This window comes from Borostomias antarcticus, assembly GCF_949987555.1.
Source record: "Borostomias antarcticus genome assembly, chromosome: 15".
NCBI classification, from domain to species: domain Eukaryota; kingdom Metazoa; phylum Chordata; class Actinopteri; order Stomiiformes; family Stomiidae; genus Borostomias; species Borostomias antarcticus.
Genome location: NC_140248.1, coordinates 13,524,051 through 13,549,693, shown reverse-complemented (window position 1 = coordinate 13,549,693; position 25,643 = coordinate 13,524,051). Strand labels below are relative to the sequence as shown.

Here is a 25,643-nt window from a genome sequence, read left to right as displayed (position 1 = left end):
GATAAGAATATTTTCTGTTTTACTGTATTCTGTATAGTTCATTAGATTGTAGGAAGTTGTTCAAGCATGAGAATGTGCCCACAACTTCCAAGCTCCTCTCTGTATGTGTGTATGTATGTATAAAATGTAATAACTTATTAATCTTGCAAATGTGGAATTCCTTGTTAGTGGTTTTAATATGAGCAGAGGGAAGTAAGAAAATACATGTGCTATCAAGTAAAAGGGCAAGGTGGGGTTTGGTTACTGTAAAAAAAACAAAAAAAACACACACAATAGTAGGCCTATCTCTTTTGTAGAAATCGACACACAATAAGACATGCGGAACAATATTTCAGTAATGTTCTTTGCCTATAGTATTACTTTGAAAATGATAATGCTTTTCGTTATCATTCTAGTATCGAGCTATTTCATTCAGAGCTCCAACACTCATGTCCAGTAAGGTCTCTCATGCCACTAGGTACGCCTTAACGACTGACACCCAGACTCTTCTTACTGGTGAATATTCATACTGGTCAAATGTGAAGGTTTATTTCTCAGATGTTGTGCCTAACTGAAATTGTAATGTATGGTTACCCCGATGTCCTCATCTCAGTTCTTAGTTGACTGGATACCTGATGCTTCAGAGGACACCTGAACCATACAGCAGAGATGTTAGATTTGTAATCAAATCTTTTTGGAGACCAGCCACCTGTCTTCCCAATGAGGAAGTGATTGGTGTCCATATTGTCCTAATAAGAACCCGCAGTTTAAGTTCAGGAGCTGAGAAGTCTCATGAGAATTAGGCAGACTGAATGAAACCTGTTTCAGTCAGACGTGCAGTAAGACTTGGATCCGCTGGGTTTGGTTAACAGTTTTGCTTTAGGGCTTAAGGCCTTCCTTATTTAATCGTAAACCATTTGAAGCCGAATTACACACCTTCCCATAATCCTTTAGATATGAGCCATTTCAAAAACATTTTCTTAGTGTACTACAAGCTCTTATAAAACCCCATTACCGACAGTATACCTGTGTACCTCTCACTTACCACCATACTGTATAGCATTCCCAGCTAAGAGGCAAACAAGCAGCCTGTAGCCTACCATTTATCCAGAAAAGAATATTCACTGATTGAGATGTTCATATGTCCTCCCCACCTTGCTGTCAGACGTGTGGATGAGATATAAGGTCTCTCTTTTGCCCTTCGATTTGTTTGCCTTATACTGTGTCATCTCAGCGTTCTTGCGGATGACCATGCACTTAGTATGTGCCCTATCCACACACAGGGATGTTCTAGTAGGCCTATGGTATTTCTTTATTGCTATAGTGTAAAACGGATGTTGTTTGTGGCCCATCGGAAGGCTGCTACATCCCTTAATGACAAGTTCCACAATCCAAAGCTTGAACAGGGATCACTCATTCTTTCAGTGCCATGTGCCCCACAGTATAGGTTAAGGCCGGGAAGGCCATGACCCAGCCTTCACGTGAGGACGACAGAGACACATTATGCCCTCAGTTTATTGAGCTAAGCAGCTGACCTACCCAGACCACGGGCACACTGAGGGAATGTATCTCAAAAGACAAAAACATGTTTTCAGTGATGCCATTTCCAAAACCATGTTTCATTCCATTCACTCATGAGAAAATGAATTGATTAAATGTTGTTCATGTACTGTGAATGGGAGAGCTCACGGCAATAAACAATCCTATGTATCTTTATAAACGTTTGGTCTGTCAGTGCTCTGTTTGCCCATGTCTGCGTGCCTCTGGATGAAAAGTATGTTTCAGAAGGTGATACTGGTGTTCTGTATAAAAGGTGTACTGTATAAAAGTATGTGGTAAAAGCAATATTAAAAAGGTATGTTTTAAGATCTCGCTTAAAAATGACCACAGCCTCAGACATTCTCGGGTCCTCTGGCAGGGTGTTCTAAAGGCTGGGGGCATAGCCTACGAACTAAAGGCTGCCTCCCCATGCCTCTTAGTCCTAGGTCTAGGAACCATTAAAAGCTCAGTGCCAGAGGACCTGAGGGACCTACTACAGCAGGTGTATTATTCAAACCATGTCTGATATGTATATTTAGGTGCTTGATTATATATGGATTTATAGACTTATAAAATAATCTTATAATCTAGGCTATTCTAAAACTGACAGGTAACTAGTGTAGTGATTTTCAAACCCTTCTGGTCTTAGTAAAACGTGCAGCATTTTGAATCAGTTGGAGTTGACTCGTTTTTTTTGGTAGGCCAGACAGGAGACCGTTTCAGTAGGCTAGTCCAACCTGCTTGTAATAAAAGCATGTTCAATTGCAAGTGTTGGTCAGGTGTTGATTCAAGTGTTCAAATGTACAGTATAGTACGGAGTCAATTGTTGTTGTCTATTGTATAAACTACTCAGAAAACACCTGTCGTATTAATATAACATTGTAATCTGTTGCAGATTACAAAACTGAGTAGAAAGCCCCAGACTCGGAAAAGCAGACTCAGCAGATCTACCTCATTCTATAATCTGCACTGGGGCCTTTTATTTATTCTATAACAACACATTTGGTGTACTGTACAGTAGGCTACAGTGTCGCACGATTATCTCAACAACCGGCCAATGTATGAAGTTGACATTCAGCAGCTGTGTTTCTCAGGATTCTAGAACGTACAGCGTCATATGTGAAGTTGTTTGGATCAGCGGTTCTCGACGTGTGCTGTCCAGTAAAAAGTAGTTCCGCGCGGCAGGATACACTCCCGTATAATAATAATTTGCTTATCCCCTATGCATTTTAAACAAGACACCACTATATCTGTCTCAGCTTTCTTGAAGGAGCAATACCACCACAATACAGATAGATAGATAGATAGATAGATAGATAGATAGATAGATAGATAGATAGATAGATAGATAGATAGATAGATAGATAGATAGATAGATAGATAGATAGATAGATAGATAGATAGATAGATAGATAGATAGATGATGGATGGATGGATGGATGGATGGATGATAGATAGATAGATAGATAGATAGATAGATAGATAGATAGATAGATAGATAGATAGATAGATAGATAGATAGATAGATAGATAGATAGATAGATAGATAGATAGAACTTGCAGAACAAGCCACAAAGGGCACACTAAGTCAAAGCAACAACAACAACAAAAACACCAGGGAGAAAACACAACTGCACCCTGAGACCAGCCGCGATTGAATGCGTCTCCATGCCGCATGATATGGAAAAAGATACATTTTCCATGACTTATTCCTCACAGGCTGATTCATAACACGGCACGACAACATAACACAAACATTTCCCTGGACTCTGTCCCCTGGAAAGTTTTCCTAAACACCGGCCTCGGTGGAGCTCTTTATCTTCGCGGACCTGACACCTGGAGACGGGGCTGGTGACAACAATGCGCGGACTCATGTCTTTATTTGGGGTTGGAGTGCCGCTCTGAATCTTTACTAGCAGCCAGAGAAAAACGCGTGTCAGACATAGCTCAAGGGGCTTAACGCAGGTTTGACTCACTGATGTTCTGTAAACATACTGTAAGAGAGCATGAGAGCGCGGTGTGTGTGTGTGTGTGTGTGTGTGTGTGTGTGTGTGTGTGTGTGTGTGTGCGTGTGTGTGTGTGTGTGCGTGTGTGTGTGTGTGTGTGTGCTGTGCTCCCTATGTGATTTATGGGTATGTTTAGTCCTCCCTCAAGAGTAGAAGACAACGACTGGGGTTGCCTATTTTAAATAGCAGGCCACCTCTGCCCCTGCCAAACAAACACACATTAGGCTACTCTTGTTTTCTGAAACGGTAGCGGTACAGTTCTTATCCAAGGTTCTTGAATGAAAAATTGTACATTGATTTTCAAAATGATACAGGGCTATCTGCAAAATTGTATCTGCTAATAGGTTACATTAGCTTCTCGCCGCCTAGTGGCGTCCACGAACACTGCAGCTCAAACCACAAGGCGAGCACGACTTCAGAGCCAGAGTGTCAGAGTGGTGTCAAGCCAGAAAGACCGTGTTGCTTGCCACTGCCTCAACTCTCGGGTTGCGATCTGCTGTCGATCTTCTAATCTGGAGGCTGTGGGTGATGTCGACACTCTCTCCACCCACTAGTGATTTGTAATCTTGTTTGATCTCTAGGCATGGATGACACGGTGCGCCTTGGCAAGATGAAATAGTGAAATCCGAACTGAATAGAGTCGGGCGAGGATTTAACATTGCTTTTCACAGTCAACTTACTTGGCTTCGCTGGGGGAGAATTTCGTTAAAGCTGCTTGCAGTGAAAGTGGAAACGGAACTACCCGCAACAGCAATGTGTTGATGGGTGTCCAACCGATTTTGGAATGAAGGTACCGAAGGGGAGACGGCGGCCCTTCCAGCGGCTCTGCGGCTGTGGAGTTGGGCTTCTTGCGATCATTTGGCTCGCTCAGGTCCTACACGTGACAGGTGAGATGTTCTCAGGGATGGTTATGTATGCATAGCATGCAGTATTATTGCTTCAAGTAGCCTAGCCTATATTTGTGTGTCTTTTGGGGGTAAATATTTGTTGAACATTAGGCATGTACCCAAGATGGAATTTGGGCACCGTCACATAGGCTATTAATTATTCACACCTGAGTAAAATAGCTTTATTCACGTTTTGAGACATGCCCTTTTGATATCACTGCTCATACATATTGTAATAATAATCATAATCATAATAATAATAATACAATTATCAATTATAATATGACATCAGAGCACAACTGTGTGTGTGTGGGGGGGGGGGGGTAACTGTATTTGATATGAGATAATCAATTAAGAATATGTATGACGTGACACACACTGGAGGATATCTTCATGTCCATCTCCATATCCCCATATTTTGAGCAGCTGTGGTCTGACACCTGCGTCACATTGTCCTAGACCTAGGTTACCCTCAGCACCTGCCTGCACCTGCCTGACATCCTCTCTGAACCTCTGATAAGAGACTAGAGACACCCTCTCCACTCTCCACCCCTCAACCCATTACTCTGGAGGAGAGATCAGTATCCATTATTATAGTAGAATAAAGACAAATGAAAAAAGGATGAATATTAACCATCAGCCAAGAAATGAGTCTAACAAATGAAAGATTGCCTTTTTATAAAGATTAGAGGATATTAATTTCCAGTATGAATACTGTATCGCCTGTGATAAGACAGCAGTAGACTGGTAAATGTCTTACCACGTGTTGAGTCAGTATCCAGTACTCCATTAGTCTTTCACTACCTCAGGATTCATCCCACCCATCCATCCCATCTCCTCTTCACTGCGGCATGTGTTTAAAGCAAGTGATCAGGTTCAATCCCTCGATCCGACAAATATGGGGGCTTGTCTGTGTGTGTGTTTTGACTTTACTATACGTTGTGGGGACACAATGTCCCCACAAGTATACTGTAGTTAAACAAGAACATGGGACTTCTGTGGGGACATTGGAATGTCCCCTCAAGTTTAGGGCTAATTTTAGGGTCAAAGCTTAGGGTTTAGGGCTTGGGTTACAATTGTGGTTAGGGTTAGGGGTCAAAGGTTATATTTAGGGTTAGGTTTAGGTTTTGGGGGATTTGGGTGAGGGGTAAATGGTTAGGCTTTAGGGCTAGGGTTAAGTTTAGGCAGTACCCACAACATATAGTAAAGTGTGTGCATGTGTGTGTGTGTGTGTGTGTGTGTGTGTGCATTTGCGTGTGCATTTGCGTGTGTGCTTGTGTTCGTGTGTGGGTCAGTGACGTAAAGGTCATTCAGTACAACGCTGACTACCCGCTCGAAAAATTGAATATTTTTTCATAATCACAAGTATATATATCCATGTGTAGACTGGCATAAATATAACCACCCAGAAAAAAAACCACATAATTTTATTTTGTAATAACACATTTTTTAAGAAACACTTGGCGTTACACTCAATGACATACGTCATTGACCTGTGTGTGTGTGTTGTATTGGTCTTCTTGTGCCAGATAGATGGTGTCTCAGATAGTCACTCGCTTGCTGATGGATGTTTGACTACAGCGTTCGAGCACCAGACAGCTCTCACTGAGGAGGACAGGGATGTTCCCAGGTGATCAGACAGGGATGTGGAGGGGAAGAAAACGGGATGTTCCCAAGATCTACTGTTCCCTACTTCTCCTCATCCTCTTCCCAAACCTCCTCTTTCTTCAACTTCTTCTACACCATCTCCCCCACCCACACCTCCACTTCAACACCTCCTCTTCCTCCTCCTTCTCCTCCTCCTCTTACTCTCAGAGAGACATGACCTAGGCCGGCGAAGCCTGGTCTTCCTCTTGGTAGGAGAGTGTTACGTGTCGACAGCGGCGGCGCCGCCATCTGTGACAGGGGTCCATTTGAAATTCATATTACCCAGGCTCCTCTTGACGCCTCTGCATGAAAGCCTCCGTGTCGGCGCTTCTCTCAGCCCAGGCTGACGACGCTCTCATGAAACAAGTCGATTGGATCATAAAATGAACATCAACAAAGGGGGATGGTGCCTGCTGGTGCTGTGTTTCACCAGGAGACTTGTGTAGAGCAGAGCAATGGCCACCCGCACTGGATGACCCCCCCCCCCACCCCCCCAGGGAAGAGAGATCTCAATGGGTGGTAGCCACTATCTCTCCCCTGTGATGCGATAAGACGTATCAGTGGACGTACAACGTTGGCGCTGTCCTTATTCAGCGGTGCAAAGCTGAAGGCCATAAAGAGATTGGCCATCAAGGGAGAGAGCTGTGGAACAGCGATTTACACTGTAAAGAGATTTCCCCCGGTGATATGAATGGCTCACGACAGCACGCTCATAAACGATCACATGATCTCCCCCTCTGACCCCTCTCTTGTTTTCCTACTGGCGTCGCCACGACAAGGTGTGTCCAAATATGTCCCCGTCCAAGGTCCAGTCTGCATTGTAGCAATTAACTTCTTAAACGCCGCGTTCTCCGACGTCATATTTTCCCCCTGATCCAGTCTCTTGACCACGTTTATCAATCCGAGCGCAATTTAAAAAAAAAAAAAAAGATGAGAGCGTTGAAATGCTGTTGGGTTGTGTGTTCAAACAGAGAGCGGATCCTCTGGGTCACAGCCAGGTGACCAGGCCGGGGTCGTGCTGCGTTCCAGGCGCAGGCTGCTGCAGGAGGACAACCAGACCCTGGATCAGCCCAGAGCAGGTGAGTCAGCCCCAGCAACCCCCCCCCCCCCCCCCCCCTAGCCTCTCACCTTCGCCTGCCCTCTGCTCCTCCCTGGCTCAGCTACGACCGGCCTCCCTTTTCTGTCCACGTCCTCTGGCGCCGCACGTCCCCACGCGGCGCTGTCATGAGGGAACAACGCCGGCGCCGTGATGCTGCACCACTAGTCGCCGCCGCCGACCCTCTGCGTCTGCCCCAGCGTTTCTGGAGGTTATTTGTGCCACCGTGCATGACCGACGTATTTTCTAAAGTATTCGGGAGACTCTGGGGGGGTTTGGTAGCATCTGAGTGAGTGAGTGGATGTTAGGGAGCGTGTGTGTGTTTATGCGAGTGTGTGCGTTCAGGAGTAGGCGGCGGAGGATGGGGGCTGAGTGCGCTGGCGAACCCCGCCTCTCCCCTGCGGGTGAACGGAAAGGTCGCATGGGCCGGGCCGCTCTGGCTGTCAGGAATCTGCGCTCTGTAAACCGCGCGTCTGAAACTTGGCCGGCCGGCCCGGGGGAAAGGTTCTGTCTAGAGTGGCTGGAGCGCCGTGCCAGACTTGCGCAATGGAAGAGTGGAGGAGAGAGATAAACAGCGGCTAAACGCGGCAGAGAGGTCTGCGGGGGGGCGGAGACAGACGGGCGGCCGGAGCGTCACGCCAAGGCAGGATGTCCCTGCGTCACATACATACACTACCTTTTCTTAGCAGCGGGAAGAGCTATGAAGTGTACCTGTGTGTGCACTGTGTACACGGGTACATGTACATCACAGCCGGACCCACTGAACGGCGGCCGTGGAGCGAGGCTGGTGGATTTGTGGCGGCAGGTAGCAGAAGATAAGCCTGATCCACAGTGAAAGCTCGGGGGCGCTTTTCTTGCTCCGCCCGGCTCCCTCGTCTCTGTCCCACAGTGTTGCATAATTTGTAGTGCGATCAAACGCCTTGCCTTAACGAATATCACCTTGGGGATATCACAAGAGTGGTTAAAGTAACCCCCCCCCGTCATCTCCCGTGTTCCCTCTCTCTCTTTCTCTCTCTCCCTCTCTCTCTCTCTCTCTCTCTCTCTCTCCTTCCCTCCACTGCTTAACAAGACGGAGACGGCGGTGTCTGCCCGCACTCCGCAAGCCTTTGAGGCCAGTGTTGCTAAGCAACTGAATGCTAAATTTTGAAACCCAGATAATTCTGTCTTTCAAGCATTCAAAGTGCAGAGCAGGAACGAATGACCACGTCGAGAGGGAAGGAGCTAAAAATAGACTCGGGGGGAGGGGGGGGGGGGGAGGGGGGGGGACAAGCCAATGCATTCTCATAAGTGTAAATTTATGATCACTCTGTTTGTTTTGCAGTCATTTTGTTTGTTTTGGCAACAGTTAGTCAAAGATTATTTTTCCATAGAGATATTTGTGTGGTTCGGTGAGAGCACTGTCAAGAAAAGGCTGGCAGAAGCCCCAATTATATTTACTTTTGAAAGTCCCATCGTTCTGTCAGGGGAGTAATTTATTACAGCTGTCACATAAAGCAAACGGCCATCACAGTGGCCCTGGGAGTTGCTGTGTGTTTGTCTGAAGTCTTTGGGAATTGTAGAAGCATATTCTTGGCTTTGAGTCGCTCTACTCCACGCTCTCTCTCTCTCTGGAAGCCATGTCTTGTATCTGTTATGGGGATCATAGGTCGGGAGCCAGGGGATGATATCAGGAGCTCGCTAATAAATCACAACGCTGTGTGTGGCTTATTTACTATGTAAACGTCCAAGCTGTTCTCATCAGCATCTCAGATAAGGTATGGGTATTTTTTTCCACCTGTCTTATCAACTTTCAAACTGTGCGTCTGGACATGGCTTGAACGCGTCTCATGGACACAGTTCAAGCCATGTCCTATAGACAACAAAAAAACAGCGTCTGTGAGATCTGTGTCTGAAAAGCCGACCCTGAGACTGAGGCCTTGAGATGATTGATGATGCCATATGATGAACGGTTCAACTTGATTGAACGGTTGAAGTGGATTGATAACTCTTACACCAGGTCCTCTATGATATTTTGGTAGCTGCTTAAGCAAGAGCTTTACTATTCATCTGACAGAAGAAGACAGATATCACTCCATTATTGATTTTCCATAACACATCGCATCCCACATTGTGATTCCTAATTAAAATTGCAAGCTCGTCGAGGTGGCCTCAATCTGTGGTAGCGGAGCTTTTTCTGCTAGTGTATGAAACTGCTTTACTCAGTGTTTCGCTCAATACCTTAGCTTGACTCCAGGACCCCCGCGGGCTTTACAATCAATAACATCTCTCCTCCCCTGGGTCTGTCATTCAGCCACTCACAGTCCCCTGCAGCACACTGGCTCACATGGATCTCTCCTCGCTCACAGTGTTAGTAGGTTCATTTAGATGGGGTTTCTCTAGTAAGCAGGATTTATATGACATTACACACACACACACACACACACACACGTGCGCGCCTGCACACAGACACATGCAGATTACACCACAAAGACATTTTCACCCCCCTCCAGATATTTGATTGGATCAGCGGATAATTTTAATAAGATCAAGGCAGAGAGGCGGAGTGTGAATAAAGAGTATCTTGTGTGTCAGAGATGTTACATGGCTGAAGAAATGGGGATCTCTGGGTAATAATAACAGGCACGCAGCAGAGCATAGCGCTGCTGTGACAGTGAGCGTCAGTCTGGGGAAAGCCTGTCGTGCCAGAGGAGCAACATGAAGGCTACAGGCCCTCTCCCTCCCCTGGGACAAGGAAGGGGGGGAGCTACTCACCAGCCTGGTGGACACACAAGTGCTCACCGCTGGGGGGCTCACACCGGAGCCGCTCTGATCAAGATATTTGCTCAGTTTCTGAGAGCTGATTACACGCTGTACAGATATGCTAATCAGCTCCAAATCTGGTGTTAGTCAGTCAGCACACAGCCCCCTCGCTCCGCGTACGATCCGTGGCGGAGAAACAGAGGGATGGGCATCCTCACAAAGAGAATTCCTGGCCAACACCCTCCTTTATCCTTCTCTCTCTCTCTCTCTCTCTCTCTCTCTCTCTCTCTCTCCCTCTCTCCCTCTCTCTCAGACCTCTCCTGAGGGTTGGCAGGGAAAAATAAATATTTTTAGACATTGCGCTCCGGAGCTGCCTGTCATTTCTCTCTCTCTCTTTTTTCATATTTCATAAACCCTGGGAACACGCCTCCCCCCCCTCCCCCCTTTCTCACCGTTCATCCCCCCTCCCCCTTTCTCACCGCTTTAGCCGTCGCCATTGGCTCCCCGCCGCCGCCCGTCAACAGGCCGCCGCCCCCGGGGAGAGGGTCTCCATGGCAACTGCTTTCACCGAAGCAACTCGTCAAAACGTTCATGGGAGCCCGCGTGTCGCAGCTCTGGATTTACATAGACAGTTTAGACTGGGGGCCTTTGTTTAAGGGGACTGGATGTCCCAGGGACCTGGGGAAGGTTCCAGATCTGGGCGGGGGTGGGAGGAAGGGGGGGGGGGGGTGTCAGAGCTGAGCTATATGATGCAAAAGGAAAAGAAGCAAAAGAAAAATAACACCACAGCGGTAACTGTAGCCCAGATGTCCTCCTCACACCGGCCTGTCTGAGATATGATGCAGATGTGGAGTCACCTTCCCTAGATAAGATTCACACCCCTTTTTCTCTCTGACAGCATGTTTGTGTGCTAAGCTGCAGTGTGTTAGTGTGAAACTCTTGCCCCACTGCAACAGCTGGGCCGAGCGGAAAATAAGCTCCTTCCTACTCCGTCCTCTTTGAGAATGCTCGACAACAAGAGACAGACAGACGGCCAGACAGACGGCCAGACAGACGGCCAGACAGACGGCCAGACAGACAGACAGACAGACAGACGGCCAGACAGACAGACGGGGACCAGCACCGATACTCTGTCAGTCATCTACTGGGGTTTTGGGAAGAGAGCCTCACACACACAAACTGAAACACACACTGAAACACACGCTCACAGAGCACCGAGGAACCCGACCGAGCACGCCGGCGTCCCGCTGCACTCCTGCAGGCCATATGGCCCCCCGCCCCCCCACCTCCCCGTTTCCCACTGCAGAGTCAGGGATCAAAATCTAATATCCCGGACCACATCACAGGCGTGCCCTTAATCCCCCGCCAGGACGTTAAGAATGGCATGACGTCACCGACTCGCAACGCACGGCGCACGTCACGTAGCAGGCATTCCACGGAACGCGTTCTACAGCGTAGCGTAGCTGCCGTGTGACATTGTGTAGCATTCCAGATTCCGGGTTCATGCGTCGTGATTGGCAGCGGAGTGCAGCGGCGGCTATTTTACGTCCGTCTGTGTCGGTGTACTAGCGCCGGTGTACTAGTGTCTGTACTAGCGCCGGTGTACTAGTGTCTGTACTAGCGCCGGTGTACTACCGCCCACAGCCCCACTACCGCCTCCCTGCAGCAGGTTCTATTAATAGCTTTGGACTCCCCAGTCGTTAAAGTTCCATTTATCCCCCGGCTTTTTGAGAGCGGATTCATGCCGACCTTCGCTCTCCCCGGGCCGCCTGTACACCCCGGGGGGGGGATCTCAGCTCTCATTATGGCGCTCATTCACACCTGAGGAGCGATAGCAAGCAGCAGCTGGTCCGTATCGCACACCTCCATGACCCGGCCCGGCCCAGGGGACCGGCGTCTGCCTGGGGGGGGGGGGGGGGGTAGAGGGGGCGCAGGTGTCAGGCAGCAGACAGGAGCCACTCAATCCAGGATCATAGCCTCCAGAACGTGTGTGTGGACAGACATCCACGGGCAGGTTAGAATCCGGTTAGAATCATGACACCTCCCGACTCCTCCAGGATCAGGGCTTAAATCGGAAAGAAGACACGTCATGTGTCTACTTCCTCCCCAATAGTCGTTTGCATTTCGCCTGAAATGATCTGGTGGAGAGGAGCAGAGCGCACAGGCTCACATTCCACATGCTTAAGACTTGATTATGAACTAGTTTGTTACAATCTACCCCCCTTCCACAGCCATTCATGAGTTTCCAGAAGACATCTTTACCAAGGAGGAGCGGCGAGGAGGGGCCGTGCTGCTACATGTGCTGTGTGTGAGTACACCCGCCCCGTGTGTGTTGTGTTTTTACTGCTGCCAAATTAACTGACCCGCTGGGGGACAAATAAAGGTTTACTACTACTACTATTACTACAGTACTAGTCAGCGATACCTTCTCCATGCCAGACATACAGTTTATTCTAATCACATCCCCAATCAACAGTTATAACACAGTTATAACACAGTTATAGTCTGTTTGTTCTCACATACTTTGCCTCTATTTCTATCTCCTGTCTGTCTCCCACTCCTCTTTCCAGGCTGTCTACATGTTCTACGCTCTTGCTATTGTCTGTGATGACTACTTTGTCCCTTCCCTTGAGAAAATATCTGAGGTGAGAAAAACAACACCTATCATATCTACACGCTGGCAGGAATCCTTTGCTGCTTTTTGGAACACTTAAATCTAGTTTTCCTCAGCTGTCAGCTGAACAATCCTTCTGTTACCGTTGTATGTGCACTTGAATTTGATGTGTTTTCTACTGGATGTGGTTATTTGTATGCAGGGGTGCCTCTAGACATTTTGGGCCCTATGAAAGAATATAATATTGGGCCCCCCAAACCTAGACCTTATGATAGTAATAATAATGACAATAATAATAACAATGATGATAATAATAATAATGTTATGTTATAATGTTATTATGCTAACCCGCCTCACCCCCTCCGTCTCTCCGCCAGAACCTACAGCTCAGCGAGGACGTTGCCGGGGCGACCTTTATGGCGGCGGGCAGCTCTGCACCAGAGCTCTTCACCTCTCTGATTGGTCAGTGACCAACCACAGCCGAGCTCTTGAACCCAAAACACGTGGTATGGCGTCTTAAGTTGGGATCCTAGAAGCTGCAGCGCAGCGACGGCCTGGAAAATAGACGCAAGGTCCATCCGTGTGTGACCGACCGTCGCCTTCAGAGCGGCAGTTGCATTTCGTGTGCTTTCGCCGGTTCAATGCAATGGGATTAAAATTTGTTCTCATTCATCTATCTGTACGTCGTGTGCTTTGGGCTTTAGAAATCAGAGCGGCAGTAAAACTGCTGATTCAGTGTCCCATCATTTACAGTAGTACAGTATGTACTGAATCTTCAGTCCCTCCTCATACCCATGCAATGCCATAAATATCCATCAGATGTCAGCATAGGCTAGAATAATGGTGTTCTATGGTGAGTTATGATCAGCACATTAATAATTACCCCCCCCCCCCTTTGTCTCAGGTGTGTTCATCACGAAAGGGGACGTGGGAGTCGGTACCATCATAGGTTCAGCTGTCTTCAACATCCTGGTCATCATCGGGGTGTGTGGGATCTTTGCTGGCCAGGTACAGAACTCTCTTGATTGGCTGTGAGTAACATGCCGTTTCTTTTCTATGGATGTGTTCATCTCTCGTCTTCTGTCCCTCCCTCTCTCTCTCCCTCTCTCTCTCTCTCCCCATCTCTCTCTCCCCCTCTCTCTCTCTCTCTCCCTCTCTCCCTCTCTCTCTCTCTCTCTCTCTCTCTCTCCCTCCATCCCTCCCTGCAGACGGTGGTCCTGACATGGTGGTCTCTCTTCAGAGACTCTCTGTACTACATCCTGTCTGTGCTGGCTCTCATACTGGTGAGTCATCCCGCTCCTGTCTGTGTCTCAGTCCCACCAACCAAACGCATGTAGTAAAGCGGCAAATATAGTACTCCCTCTAGATTAAGATTATAGTACCCCCTCTAGATTAAGATTATAGTACTCCTTCTAGATTAAGATGTTGTATCTATCGAGTTACGTTAACTGTGATAACTCTCTTTCTGTAGGTCATTTATGATGCCAAAGTTGTGTGGTGAGTCGACTTATAAAACATGCATGTCTGTTGTGCATATAGTTTTAGGGAAAGTTAAAGTTCTTGCAGTATATAAATTATGTATGTATGAATTAATTATTTTATTTATATGTTGCCAGATTCCTCAGATCTTCTGTGTGTTTCTGTGCTTGTAGGTGGGAGTCCCTACTCCTCATATCGATGTACGTGGTCTACATCCTGATCATGAAGTGAGTTCGCTGACTCCTCTCCCCTGTCGGTGTGTCGGGAGGCCTTTCTGTATCATATGTTATTAAAAGTAATTGGCATCGTTTTTCAGATTCAACTCACAGATTTTGGGGTGCGTGGAGCGTCGGCTCGCGGGCCCCGGTCAGTGTTGCCTGGCTCCTGAGGGCCACAGAGACGAGGAGGTGGGCGAGGATGGGCCCACCTGCAACACCTCCATGGTGCTGCTCAGGAAAGGTCTGTGTTCTGACCCCTGTCACTGCTGCGGTCTGCAAGATGGCGCTCACTGTGCATAGCGTAGCTGTCCGGTGAAAACCACTTATCTCCAAAATGGCAAGTTTTCAGAACGTTGAAAAGAACATTCCAATGTCTATGTTTTTGAACATAGTGGTTCAAATAAGTGGTTTTCACCCAGCGACTCTAGACTGCTTTGATGCATAGACTGTAATGTGTACACACACAGCGCTGTGTATGTATGTGTGTGTTGCCTCCACTATAGATAGATCGCTCAGCCCGTCCACTCCCTCTCTGCAGACCAAACCCAGAGTCAGGAGTCTCCTCCGGTGGTGATGGTGGACGAGCTGCTCATCCTGAACCCCCACCAGCTGTCCTTCTCCGAGGCCGGCCTGCGCATCATGATCACCCCCCACTTTTCCCCCCGGACTCGGCTCACTATGGCCGGACGCGTGCTGATCAGCGAGGTGACCGCACACCCTGACCATGATTAACACACCCTGACCATGATTAACACACTGGTCCTGTCGCACTCAAGTTCTACACAAAAATAAGAACAGATGTCTGATCTCTCTTTTTCACTCTTTCTCTCTTTCACTTTTTCTCTCTCTCTCTTTCTCTCTTTCTTTCTCTTTCACTCTCTCTCTCCCTCTCTCTCTCTCTCTCTCTCTTTCCATATCTCTCCCTCCCCCTCACAGAGACAGAGGTTGATCAGGAGTCCTAGGAGCCAGCTGGATGGAGAGGCCAGCCCAGGGATAGGGGGCACCCCTCTGAAGGGGCCCGGCTCAGGGGGCCTGGAGAACGGGGGGAGCGTGGAGCGGCAGCCCCTCGAAGGGGCCGGGGTGGGGGAGGGAGACGCGGGGGAGAAGCCCGGAGCGGAGGGCTGTCGTTCTGGGGAGGAGGAGGAAGATGACGACAGGCTGTTCAGGCCTTTTCTCTGGCCAGGTGAGGAAGGCCCTCCCTGCAGTCAAGTCGGTAAACCAGACTCATCCCGAAAATGTTTTGACGTTTTCACTATGAGTCTGGACTTTCAGCTGCCCAGAGCGATTTGAGTAGGCAGGAGTACTTGCTTTGACAGACAAACTCCTTCAGCCAATCAGCATAACAAACTTTTGTCAAATCCAGTTGGAAGGACGGCGAAATGTATTTTCCGCTGAGAAACTCCGCTAGTGAATACTCTTGTTTTTCTTAAATTTTTGCTATTGAGTCTATTTCTACAATAACTTCACTTATGGCTGTGTTTATTCTTCTAACATTAACGTTACCGCTCATTGCTTCGGGAGCTGCCATTACTGTTCTACTACTAGCGTACTCCTGTATTTTGCGTCATCATCTACGGGGACCAATCAGGGATTGGGGGCAGAACAGCAGTTAAAATGCAATCTCCTGATTGGTACCCCCGTCTGGTTTACCACCAGTCAGCCTGGCTCCTGCTGGTTTATACGTCATATTGCCAAACTGCAGCACGACGTGCTCCACTCTGTGTGTTAGTACTGGAACGGCGCTAGCTGTGTGGCGGGTGTGTGTGAGTGACAGTGTGACTCGTGTGTGTGTGTGTGTGTGTGTGTGTGTGTGTGTGTGTGTGTGTGTGCGTGCGTGCGTGCTTGTGCCAGGTGGGTACTGTGCCCGTGCCAGGTGGCTGATCTCCTGGCCCCTGAGCCTGCTGCTCTACTGCACCGTGCCCAACTGCCTGAGACCTCGCTGGAGCCGCTGGTTCATGGTCACCTTCGCCGCCTCCACACTCTGGATCGCCATTTTCTCCTACCTCATGGTGTGGATGGTAAGAACCATTACATTACATTACAGTCATTTAGCACAGCGGTTCTCCACAGGGGGGTCGCGGCCCACTAGGGGGCCCCAGAGAGCGAAAAACATTGCGATGGAAACAACTATTCAACGAAACACATTTTCGACCTCTCTACTGCTTCATGTGTATAAAATAATTGCATGATCTAATAAAAATAAACAAATCCATCAAAACGTCTTCCTCTGAACATAATGCTCGCGAGAAACTAACTATGCTTCACACAGCTGCATGTTCACGTTGCATTTGATTTGATTACATCTCACCAGCCTACGTGATGATTTTGTATGATTTTCACTCAAAATGGAAAGGTTTTTGACAAAACAAGTTGGGCCTACCGTACAACAACCATCAGATTCCAGTGCTACCGAAAGTATCGTCACAGACGATAGGCCTACAGAAGATGTAAGTGCTAATAAAAAGCAAAAACCAAACTCTTGGAAGAACTCATTAACATCTCATCTGATACCACCTGGAGAGCTCGTTTCAGTGAAGTGTCCCTAAAGACATTCTGGTGTGAATGTGGTGCTGGGTACCCTGCATCTCACGAGGCAGCAGTTAAAGTGTTGATACCATTCAGCACCACATATCTGTGTGAAGCTGGCTTTTCAGCCATGAAAACAAAATATAGGGCTAGGTTGAGCCTTGAGGATGACGCGCGTGTTACACTGTCACAGATCTCCCCACGTATTGACTATATTATTAGCAGGCAACAGCACATCTCACATTGAGTCTCACATTGAGCTTGACTCAACAGCAAGCACTTAAATGTTAGTTTTTTTCTGGGTGCAAGGTCTGTTGGGTGGGAGGGGTGGGGGATGGGATTTTAGGGGTGGGTAAGATGACAACGTGGGAGGGGTTGTAGAAGGGGAGGATAGGTGATTTTAGATAGGGGAACAGTGTTGTGGGGTTAAGGGTGGATGGAAAGTGGATAGTTGGATTAATTGTACAGCCTGTCTGTGTATAAGTTCATCATTGTACAAAAATGAGTAAAGGAATTTAATAATAATAATAATAATTATAATAATAATAAATGTTATTTTGAAACAAATTCATTTTTTCATCATTGTAGCAAAAAAGAACAGGGGATAAAGTCTTTATCATATGCAGGGGGGCCCTGGGATATTTTATTTGTCAGAGGGGGGCCTTGTCAGCAGAAAGGTTGAGTTTTATCCAAAGCAACTTACAATAATTGCATTTAACGTAGGAAGTCAGTGTACTACTACTCACCAGAACTCACAAGTGCATCTCCTTTCTAAAACAAGTGACTAAGAGCATAATCTAGTGCTAAATCCAACGTGCAAGAGTAGCAAAATATAAATACAATAGGTTCTTTAAGAGGGAGGATCGTGGTAGTGCTTCTTAAAGAGGTGAGTTTTGAGCCTGCGGCGAAAGAGGGGCAGCGACTCTGCTGTCCTGACGTTGGTGGGAAGTTCGTTCCACCACTGCGGAACCCCTTGCAGACGGACATGTTGCACGATAAACTCACTTGGGCTAGGCCGAGACCAACCAGACCTGCCTCTTCATAGTCTAGTGTAGCATCAAGCCCGGTCTCACGCAACAGCAAACAGTTTAGAGCGGTTTTACGTGGAAGATTCTAAAACTAGCGTCTCACGTGTGTACGTGAACCCCGAGTCCCGATGACAACTTAGCATTGCAATACCAAACCCATTCAATACAAATTATACTGTCTACAAGAACGTAATGCCATTTCATGTGAAGCTACCATATTTTACAGTGATATTTATCGGCATATAAAAAAGCATGCGTGTCTGTTGATGACCTGACTATAAACTGGTGTTCCATCTATGTCCAATGACAAGTATCATATCTATGGTCAATGTGTGCTTTGAATGCAGATGTGCTGTGATCAGTAGAGCAGATGTCAATATGACCTACCAAATAAGAACTTGCTGTGGCATTGTGATGTTTGCTGTGATGCTTGGTGTTTTATGGTGGGTATGGGTAAAGTGGTGGTCTAAACCGACAGTAGTCTCGTAGTGCTCTGGAAGTGCTGTCTTAAAGAGGCTGTTTAGGGCTGTGTTCTCAGTGCTCATGTGTTTGTGTGTGTGTGTGTGTGCCCGTGTGTGTGTGTTTGTGTTTGTGTGTGTGCCGTGTGTGTGTGTTTGTGTGTGTGTGTGTGTGCGTGTGTGTGTGTGCGTGTGTATGTGTGTGTGTGTGTGTGTGTGTGTGTGTGTGTGTGTGGGCGCACGTTTGTGTGTGTGTGCCCGCCAGGTCACCATCATCAGCTACACGCTAGACATCCCAGACTACATCATGGGCATCACATTCCTGGCAGCAGGCACCAGCGTGCCAGACTGTATGGCCAGCCTCATCGTAGCTCGGCAAGGTACAGTATCCTGTTAACACTAAGTCAGCTCTCTCTCTCATTCAACTCTCTCTCTCTCTCTCTCTTGCTCTCTCTCTCTCTCTTGCTCTCTCTATCTTGCTCTCTCTCTCCCTCCCTCTCTCTCTCTCTCTCTCTCTCTCTCTCTCAGTATCATATTAACACCATGTCAACTCTCTTTTCAACCCAAGAGTGGCTTAACTTAAAGGAGTAGTAAAGGGAAAATCATGTTTAGCCCTGTTTTAAGGTTACTTATGATCATATACAATGGTTCAGATCAAAAAGTTTACAAAACTAGCACTTTTGAGAAAGTATGATAATTGCTCTACCACCGTTTTGGTCATACAATGGATGTGGGTGGGCACTGTGAAAAATCATTCAAACAATTTCAAAGACAAACTCACTGAGGTGTTAGTTGGCGTTCTGACATATAATTCACCATAAAGTAAGATTCTAGTTCATCTGGAAAGGGTTTTTAAATTTATTTAGCATAGAACTATTTAGTCGCAGCACATACGTGTGTAAACTTCCGCTTGAACTTTGCTGTAGTTCCTCCACTATATTCAGGCTCGAAACGATAAGCGCTGCCGTCAAAGTCTAATTCCTCACGATCAAATTCATACTCTTCAAGATCAGCCATTTTGATAAGCGTTTTCGGAACTGTAGCCTAGGGCTTCCTTATCTGTGAGCGAAAGAGTAGCATGAGCAGTGAGCAAACTAGCTAGCCTAACTAACATAAACAATAACAATAGCTACCGTAAGTAGTTCCACTTCCTGAATCCCCTCTAGATCTACACATCTACAACGGTCGTGTCAATACAAGTCAGTGGATTTCATAAAATGATCAATAAAACCCTACAGGATTCATACTTTGCGGCAAATTTAATGTCAGAACACCAACGGACACCAATTACCCCCTCGGTGAGCTTCTTGTCTTTGAAATCGAGAGTTTAACATGTTTTTGAATGATTTTTCATGGTGCCCACCCACATCCATTGTATGACCTAAACGGTGGTAGAGCAATTATCAACTTTCTCAAAAGTGCTAGTTTTGTCAACGTGTTGATCTGAACCATTGTATATGATCATAGGTAACCTTAAAACAAGGCTAAACATGCATTTTCCCTTTACTACTCCTTTAACCCTGCATCTCTCTTTCTTCCTCGCTCTCTCTCCCTCTCTCTCACTCCCTCTCTCTCCCTCTCCCTCCCTCTCTCTGTCCCTCTCTCTCCCCCTCTCTCTCCCCCTCTCTCTCTCCCTCTCTCTCTCCCTCTCTCTCCCCCTCTCTCTCTCCCTCTCTCTCTCCCTCTCTCTCTCCCCCTCTCTCTCTCCCTCTCTCTCTCCCTCTCTCTCCCCCTCGCTCTCTCTCTCCTTCTTTCTCTCTCCCTCTCTCGATACAGGTATGGGCGACATGGCCGTTTCTAATTCCATCGGCAGTAATATCTTCGACATCCTGCTGGGGCTGGGTTTCCCCTGGGCTCTGCGCACTCTGGTGGTGGAGAATGGATCATCGGTGTGTGTGTGCTCTGCTCATAAACGACTACATGGCAGCCTAGCTGTCCTTCATTATGACATGACTAACCCTGACCCCGCTCTCTCTTAATAGGTCTACATTAATAACAAGGGCCTGGTGTACTCGGTCGTCCTGCTGCTGGCATCTGTCTTCCTTACGGTATGAATTACTGTCACATCGGACACCATCAGAGCGACAACGTACAATTCTACCTCTCATTCTCTCTCCCATCTTCCACCCACTTTTTCATCCTCTCCTCTCCCTCTGTCCATATACACATACCTGTACCACATACCTGTACCTGTGTCATCATCATCTCCCCTCTTCCCCTCCTTCCCTCTCCTCCGCTCTCCCTCCATCTCTCCAGGTGATGTGCGTTCATCTCAACCATTGGAAGCTTGACCGCCGTCTCGGCCTGGGCCTCATTTTTCTCTATGCCATCTTCCTCCTCTGCTCCATCCTCTTCGGACAGATGTGAGGCTTTTTGGGGTCAGAGGTCAACCCTGATTTGCCTTCCTATCAGATGCCACGTGGGGAATCGTCTCCCAGAGATCCTCTCTACTAAAAGCCAAAAAAGAGTCAGCTCTGCGCTGTGCCAGAGTAAAGGTACCACGAACAGAAAATGCTAGAGTGACATTACACACACACATACACACACACCTGCATGCAGGCACGCACGCACACACAAGCACACAATACATTCTTTTTTTGATCAATAATTCAAACTGTTCATCTGTGCAGTGCAGTGTTTCAGCAACATAGCAGCAGATATGAGCCATGGAGTGATAGAACTGTAGATGTATCTAGTTTCTGATGTTGACATTTAAATGCCGTTGTTTGTTTTGAATCTACATCCTAGCTGAAGTTACCTTGTTGTGTGGTAATACTGTATGTACATTGGTGCAGCTGACCAGACCTTTAGAGCAGTTGGCAAGGCTGTGTAGCATAAGGACGAAGGGACGTCATACAAGTGTTAGGAAACACTAGAGAAAATATTAGCCTACTTTGAACATGCAGATTATTAGGTGATTATATTTTGTGACTGAGTTTTTGAATAAGGATCAATGAATTAATTTTGCCTGACTCACTGCTTATGAACAAGTATTGTTACAAATTACGTAAATAGAATATATAATGAATAGATTAATTAATGATTTATCGCATTTCCAGAGTTATTACTATTAAATATATGTTTCTATGATTGTCACAATCTTTGATAACATGCGTACGGGTCTGTTGTAATAGTTCATTAAGTTTAGGTACGACCATGTTTGTAAAGATCTCTGCACATTACATTTATGAGTTTTCCAGTATTACTGTACAACTATTATTGAGTATTCAAAACAATACTTTTTACTGTTTCTAAATGTTTACTAAATATAGTTTTACAAAAAAAATGAATGTCAGAAGGAGACTAGATTTGTGATGTTTTTAATATTTATAAAAAATAGATAATGTACTTCCTATTTGTGAATATTCTATACTGTAACTTTAAAAATATGTATATTTTTGTCACTTGGCTCAATGATATTACAGCAGACTGACACTTGAGATCAGCACACCCCAGCTCAGTATACGGATTTGTAAGGCTGTATAAGGTTTGAATCTGATTGCATTCGGATCTACATGTATAAGGTTTGAGTCTAAATTGCATTTGTTGTTAATGTCACTTGCCACTTATGGTTCTAGGTTTTAGCACTAAAACCTTGATTGGTTATATTTATTTATTATTTTAGCTTCTTTCAGTGTTTGTGACTAGAGTAAGCAATGTTTTGCCCTGCAAAAAGGTTTATCTTGGGGAAATACATTTTTTATATTATTATTTATTGATTGATTCAATCCATAATTAAGCAGTATAGTAATAATGTGAATATTACCTTGAATATGTATAGTTATTTACATGTTAAATGTCACAAATTAATGATTTAAAGTTTCTGCCAAATTAGATGATTACAGGATGTTCTTGGTGATCTAGACTAATAATTTCTGTGCTCTCAGCTTCTCCTGTCTAATATCATTTCTAACATTGTTAAGAAGCTCACTTATGAAAATCTAAAATGGGAAACAGAAAATCAAGTCTGTAGCGTTAACATGGCAATAAAAAAATAATTGCGGAGCTGATAAAGCTATTTTGATGTAGAGGTATGAGGTTGAGAAATGAACAGTCCAGTTCTGGTGCCGTCTGCTGTCTCCATGTCACATGACTGTTAGTTCCTCTGCTTACATCCCCTGTAAAGGTGAGACCACCAAGTGATCCGCAAGACAAATCAGTCATACATCCTGCCCTGGTTAACAGAGCATGTTTTAGAGGCAATAAAGCCAAGATTTACAGTATACTGTAGTTCTGACATGATACAATTGTGTGAAGAATGTTCTTCTTTCCTCAGTGTTTTATTCTGTTATGGTTGGATTCCAGCAGATATTTTAGAGCTATGAGATTAGTTTCTTTAGAGATTATCTCTGATCATAGAGAACTTTTGTATGTTGTTGAGTGCAATAAATGAAATCCGTGCAATAACAATCCATTTCTCTTACTTCCCTCCATTCTTTTAATAAATACAGCACAGTAACTACTCAGATGTGAGTGAGGGCCAGGAGAGGATAGAGAACACGTGCACTGTGTTTCCTCATCAAATAGATTGACTTTAAAGACAAGACTGTGCCAATTCACTCAATGGGATGATACACAGACACTAGTCGCTCTCTCTCCCTCTCTCTCACTCTGTCCTCTCTCACTCCTCTCTTTCTCTCCCCCTTCCACTCTCTCTCCCCTCCTCTCTATCCCCCTCCCTCTCTCACTCTGTTTCCTCTCACTCCCTCTCTCTCCCCCTCCCTCTCTCTCTGCCTTTCTCTCTCTCTCCCCCTCCCCCTCTCTCACTCCCTCTCTCTCCCCCTCCCTCTCTTTCCCTCCGTCTCAGCCTTTCTCTCTCTCCCCCTCTCCCTCTCTCTCCCCCTCCCTCTCTTTCCCTCCCCCTCCCTCTCTCCCCCTCTCCCTCTCTCTCCCCCTCCCTCTCTTTCCCTCCCCCTCCCTCTCTCTCTGCCCCTCTCTCTCTCCCCCTCCCTCTCTCTCTGCCTTTCTCTCTCTCACTCCCTCTCTCTCCCCCTCCCTCACTTCCCCCCCTCTTCCCCCCCCTCTCTCTCTGCCTTTCTCTCTCTCTCCCTCTCCCACTCTGTCTCCTCTCACTCCCTCTCTCTCCCCCTCCTTCTCTCTCTATCTGCCCCTCCCTCTCTCTCACTCTGTCCCTCTCTCTCTCCTCTTTCCATCCACAGCTCTGTAGTTGCTGCTTTATAGTAACATAACCAGCATGTATCTCTCTCTTCTCTCCACCTCCCACCCACCCACCCACTCTCTCTGTGCTGTTTACTCATTAACCCCTCAGGAGCTGTTGTCAGCCTGTTAGCCTCAGAACAAACACATCTCTGTGATAACGAGCTGTATGGACAGGAGCCCTATACTACACTCTAAACAGCTACCTGATGTATACACTGGCACAACACACTCACTTGCCTCCAGCACTGATAATAAAACCTATTGAGTGAGCTGAACCTCAGATTTCTTTATCTTAATTTGGACGTAAGTGGCAGGGGGTATACAAAGGAAATGAAATCCTCTGTTATTAAAACAGACAGATGTTTTACAACATGTCTAGTGTAACGTGGCCTCATTCAAGTTGTATGCAATTTCCAGATTACTGGCTGTATTGCCTGAAGTATTTACATACAAAAATAATTTCATATACAAAACAGTGAAGTAGTCCTACTGTATTGATCTTTGATTGCTAGTGTCAAACTGGTGTGAATGCACTTAGGTCGACATGATTGCATGAAAGTGTAATGAGGTAGCCTATAATCAATGGAAGGACCGCCCATATTGTAGGAGATTTATCTAAAACAAAACAACAAAAACATTAGGCCTACAGGTACATGCTTTTCAGCAGTACATCAACTGCGAGTAATGAACCACACCATTGGTGTGAATTCAATTCAAGAACGAGAGAACAATTACTTCTAGCAAATGTTTGAACAATGATAGGTGTTGGGCCTACTGAAACTACAAAGATATGACGCCTATCCCCTACTATCCCTTCCCGTCCTTTATTTTAATTAAACCAATGTTGACCTTTATTTAAAAAGTTATGTTTATCTATCTGTAGTTTCAATTAAATGAGTAGCCTATGGTGCAGGAAATAAGTTGAGAGGGAAATTTGGGAGGATGTAGCAAACAGGCTTGAGTTTGTACAGTAGCCTGCCTGACATTGTTTACACTGTTATGGCAGGAGCCTGGATTCATTTGAGTCAGTCATCTTTTTTTTCTCTGCTCTCGTCGCCTCTCCTCACATACGTAGACGGGACTTGGCCATATAACTCAAATAGATGATTAAATCCCCACATGAAGACAACCGCGCTGACACTAACATCTGTGCTACAGGACGTATGTGATGTTAATGAGGAAATCGAGATGGTAAGAGCATTATTAACTTATAATAAAGTCGTTGAATTGTTTAATAAAGTGCTCGTAAATGTAGATATAGGCTGAATAACAATCAGGTCTTGAAGTAGGCTATAGCCTAGACTATAGATAGCCTATATAGATGCAAGAGTAGCGTTATCCCACCGCTGGCAGGTGCAAGGTGTATCACCATACTGTCAGTGTACAATCACACACTAATGAAATTCCATTGGCTTTTGCGACTAATGCCATTCTTGATTTCCACACATTATTGTTTTACCGTCATTGAGTAATGTCTGTGACCCATACAGTAGGCCTATATATATATATATATATACACACACACACACACACACACACACACACACACACACACAGCCAGGGGTGTAGTGGAGGGTAAACCCAAATAAACTCAGTTTATCCACCTCTTTAGAATAAGGCTGAGAGTTTACTCACCTATTTTCTGATCAACTGTGTTAATCAATGAGGAGAAACAAGGTGGGTAAACTGTACTCAACAGAGTTTATCCACCTCTGTATTTAAGACTACACCCCTGGTTACAGCCTGATCTTTTGCGTAAGAGAGTTGCAAAAATACAGTTGGCTACTGTACATCATGTTGTATGACCTGGGTTTACTGGTTTAACTTCACACTAAGTTTACTGAATAATTATATGAAGGCTGGTTACAGATCTGCAATTAGACAAGTGGACGATGCAACAGCTAAACGATTAGTGTATCTTCTGCACTGTGTTTACTGTATCTAATGCACTTATTAAGTTGCTTTGGATAGCGTTTGCTAAATGACTGTAATGTAAATGTAATGTATCTTGACACACTTAAGTAAAGTTACTTAAGTCAAGTTAATAAATAAATAAATAAATAAATTAATAAATAAATAATTCTGCTCACTTGTTCTGCAGCTGGTCCTGAGAAGGTAACTCCTATAGGAGTTATAACTGTTCAGTTATAACTGGAGGATCAGGAATCTCAAACGAAATAATCAGGACAAACAAATAACCGTTGGATTATTTTACTGGAAAACGGACTTTTGCTGCGTTGCCTCCTTTAAGCCTAGTTCTATGGAAG

The 25,643-nt window shown here is 45.9% G+C and overlaps 1 protein-coding gene across 1 annotated transcript; it reads left to right on the top strand.

The window, feature by feature from the left end:
• Window positions 1-4,308: 4,308 nt before the first annotated feature.
• On the top strand, window positions 4,309-20,583 carry LOC311318716 (sodium/potassium/calcium exchanger 3; the record flags this gene model as incomplete). Its single annotated transcript, XM_084450132.1, has 17 exons — window positions 4,309-4,411; window positions 7,030-7,137; window positions 12,125-12,201; window positions 12,464-12,538; window positions 12,885-12,969; window positions 13,412-13,515; window positions 13,716-13,790; window positions 13,979-14,004; window positions 14,160-14,213; window positions 14,303-14,445; window positions 14,743-14,909; window positions 15,141-15,387; window positions 16,056-16,222; window positions 18,482-18,596; window positions 19,993-20,105; window positions 20,199-20,264; window positions 20,473-20,583. The coding sequence occupies 17 exons, from the start codon at window positions 4,309-4,311 to the stop codon at window positions 20,581-20,583; spliced, it is 1,836 nt and encodes a 611-aa protein (XP_084306258.1).
• Between the last annotated feature and the right edge of the window lie 5,060 nt (window positions 20,584-25,643).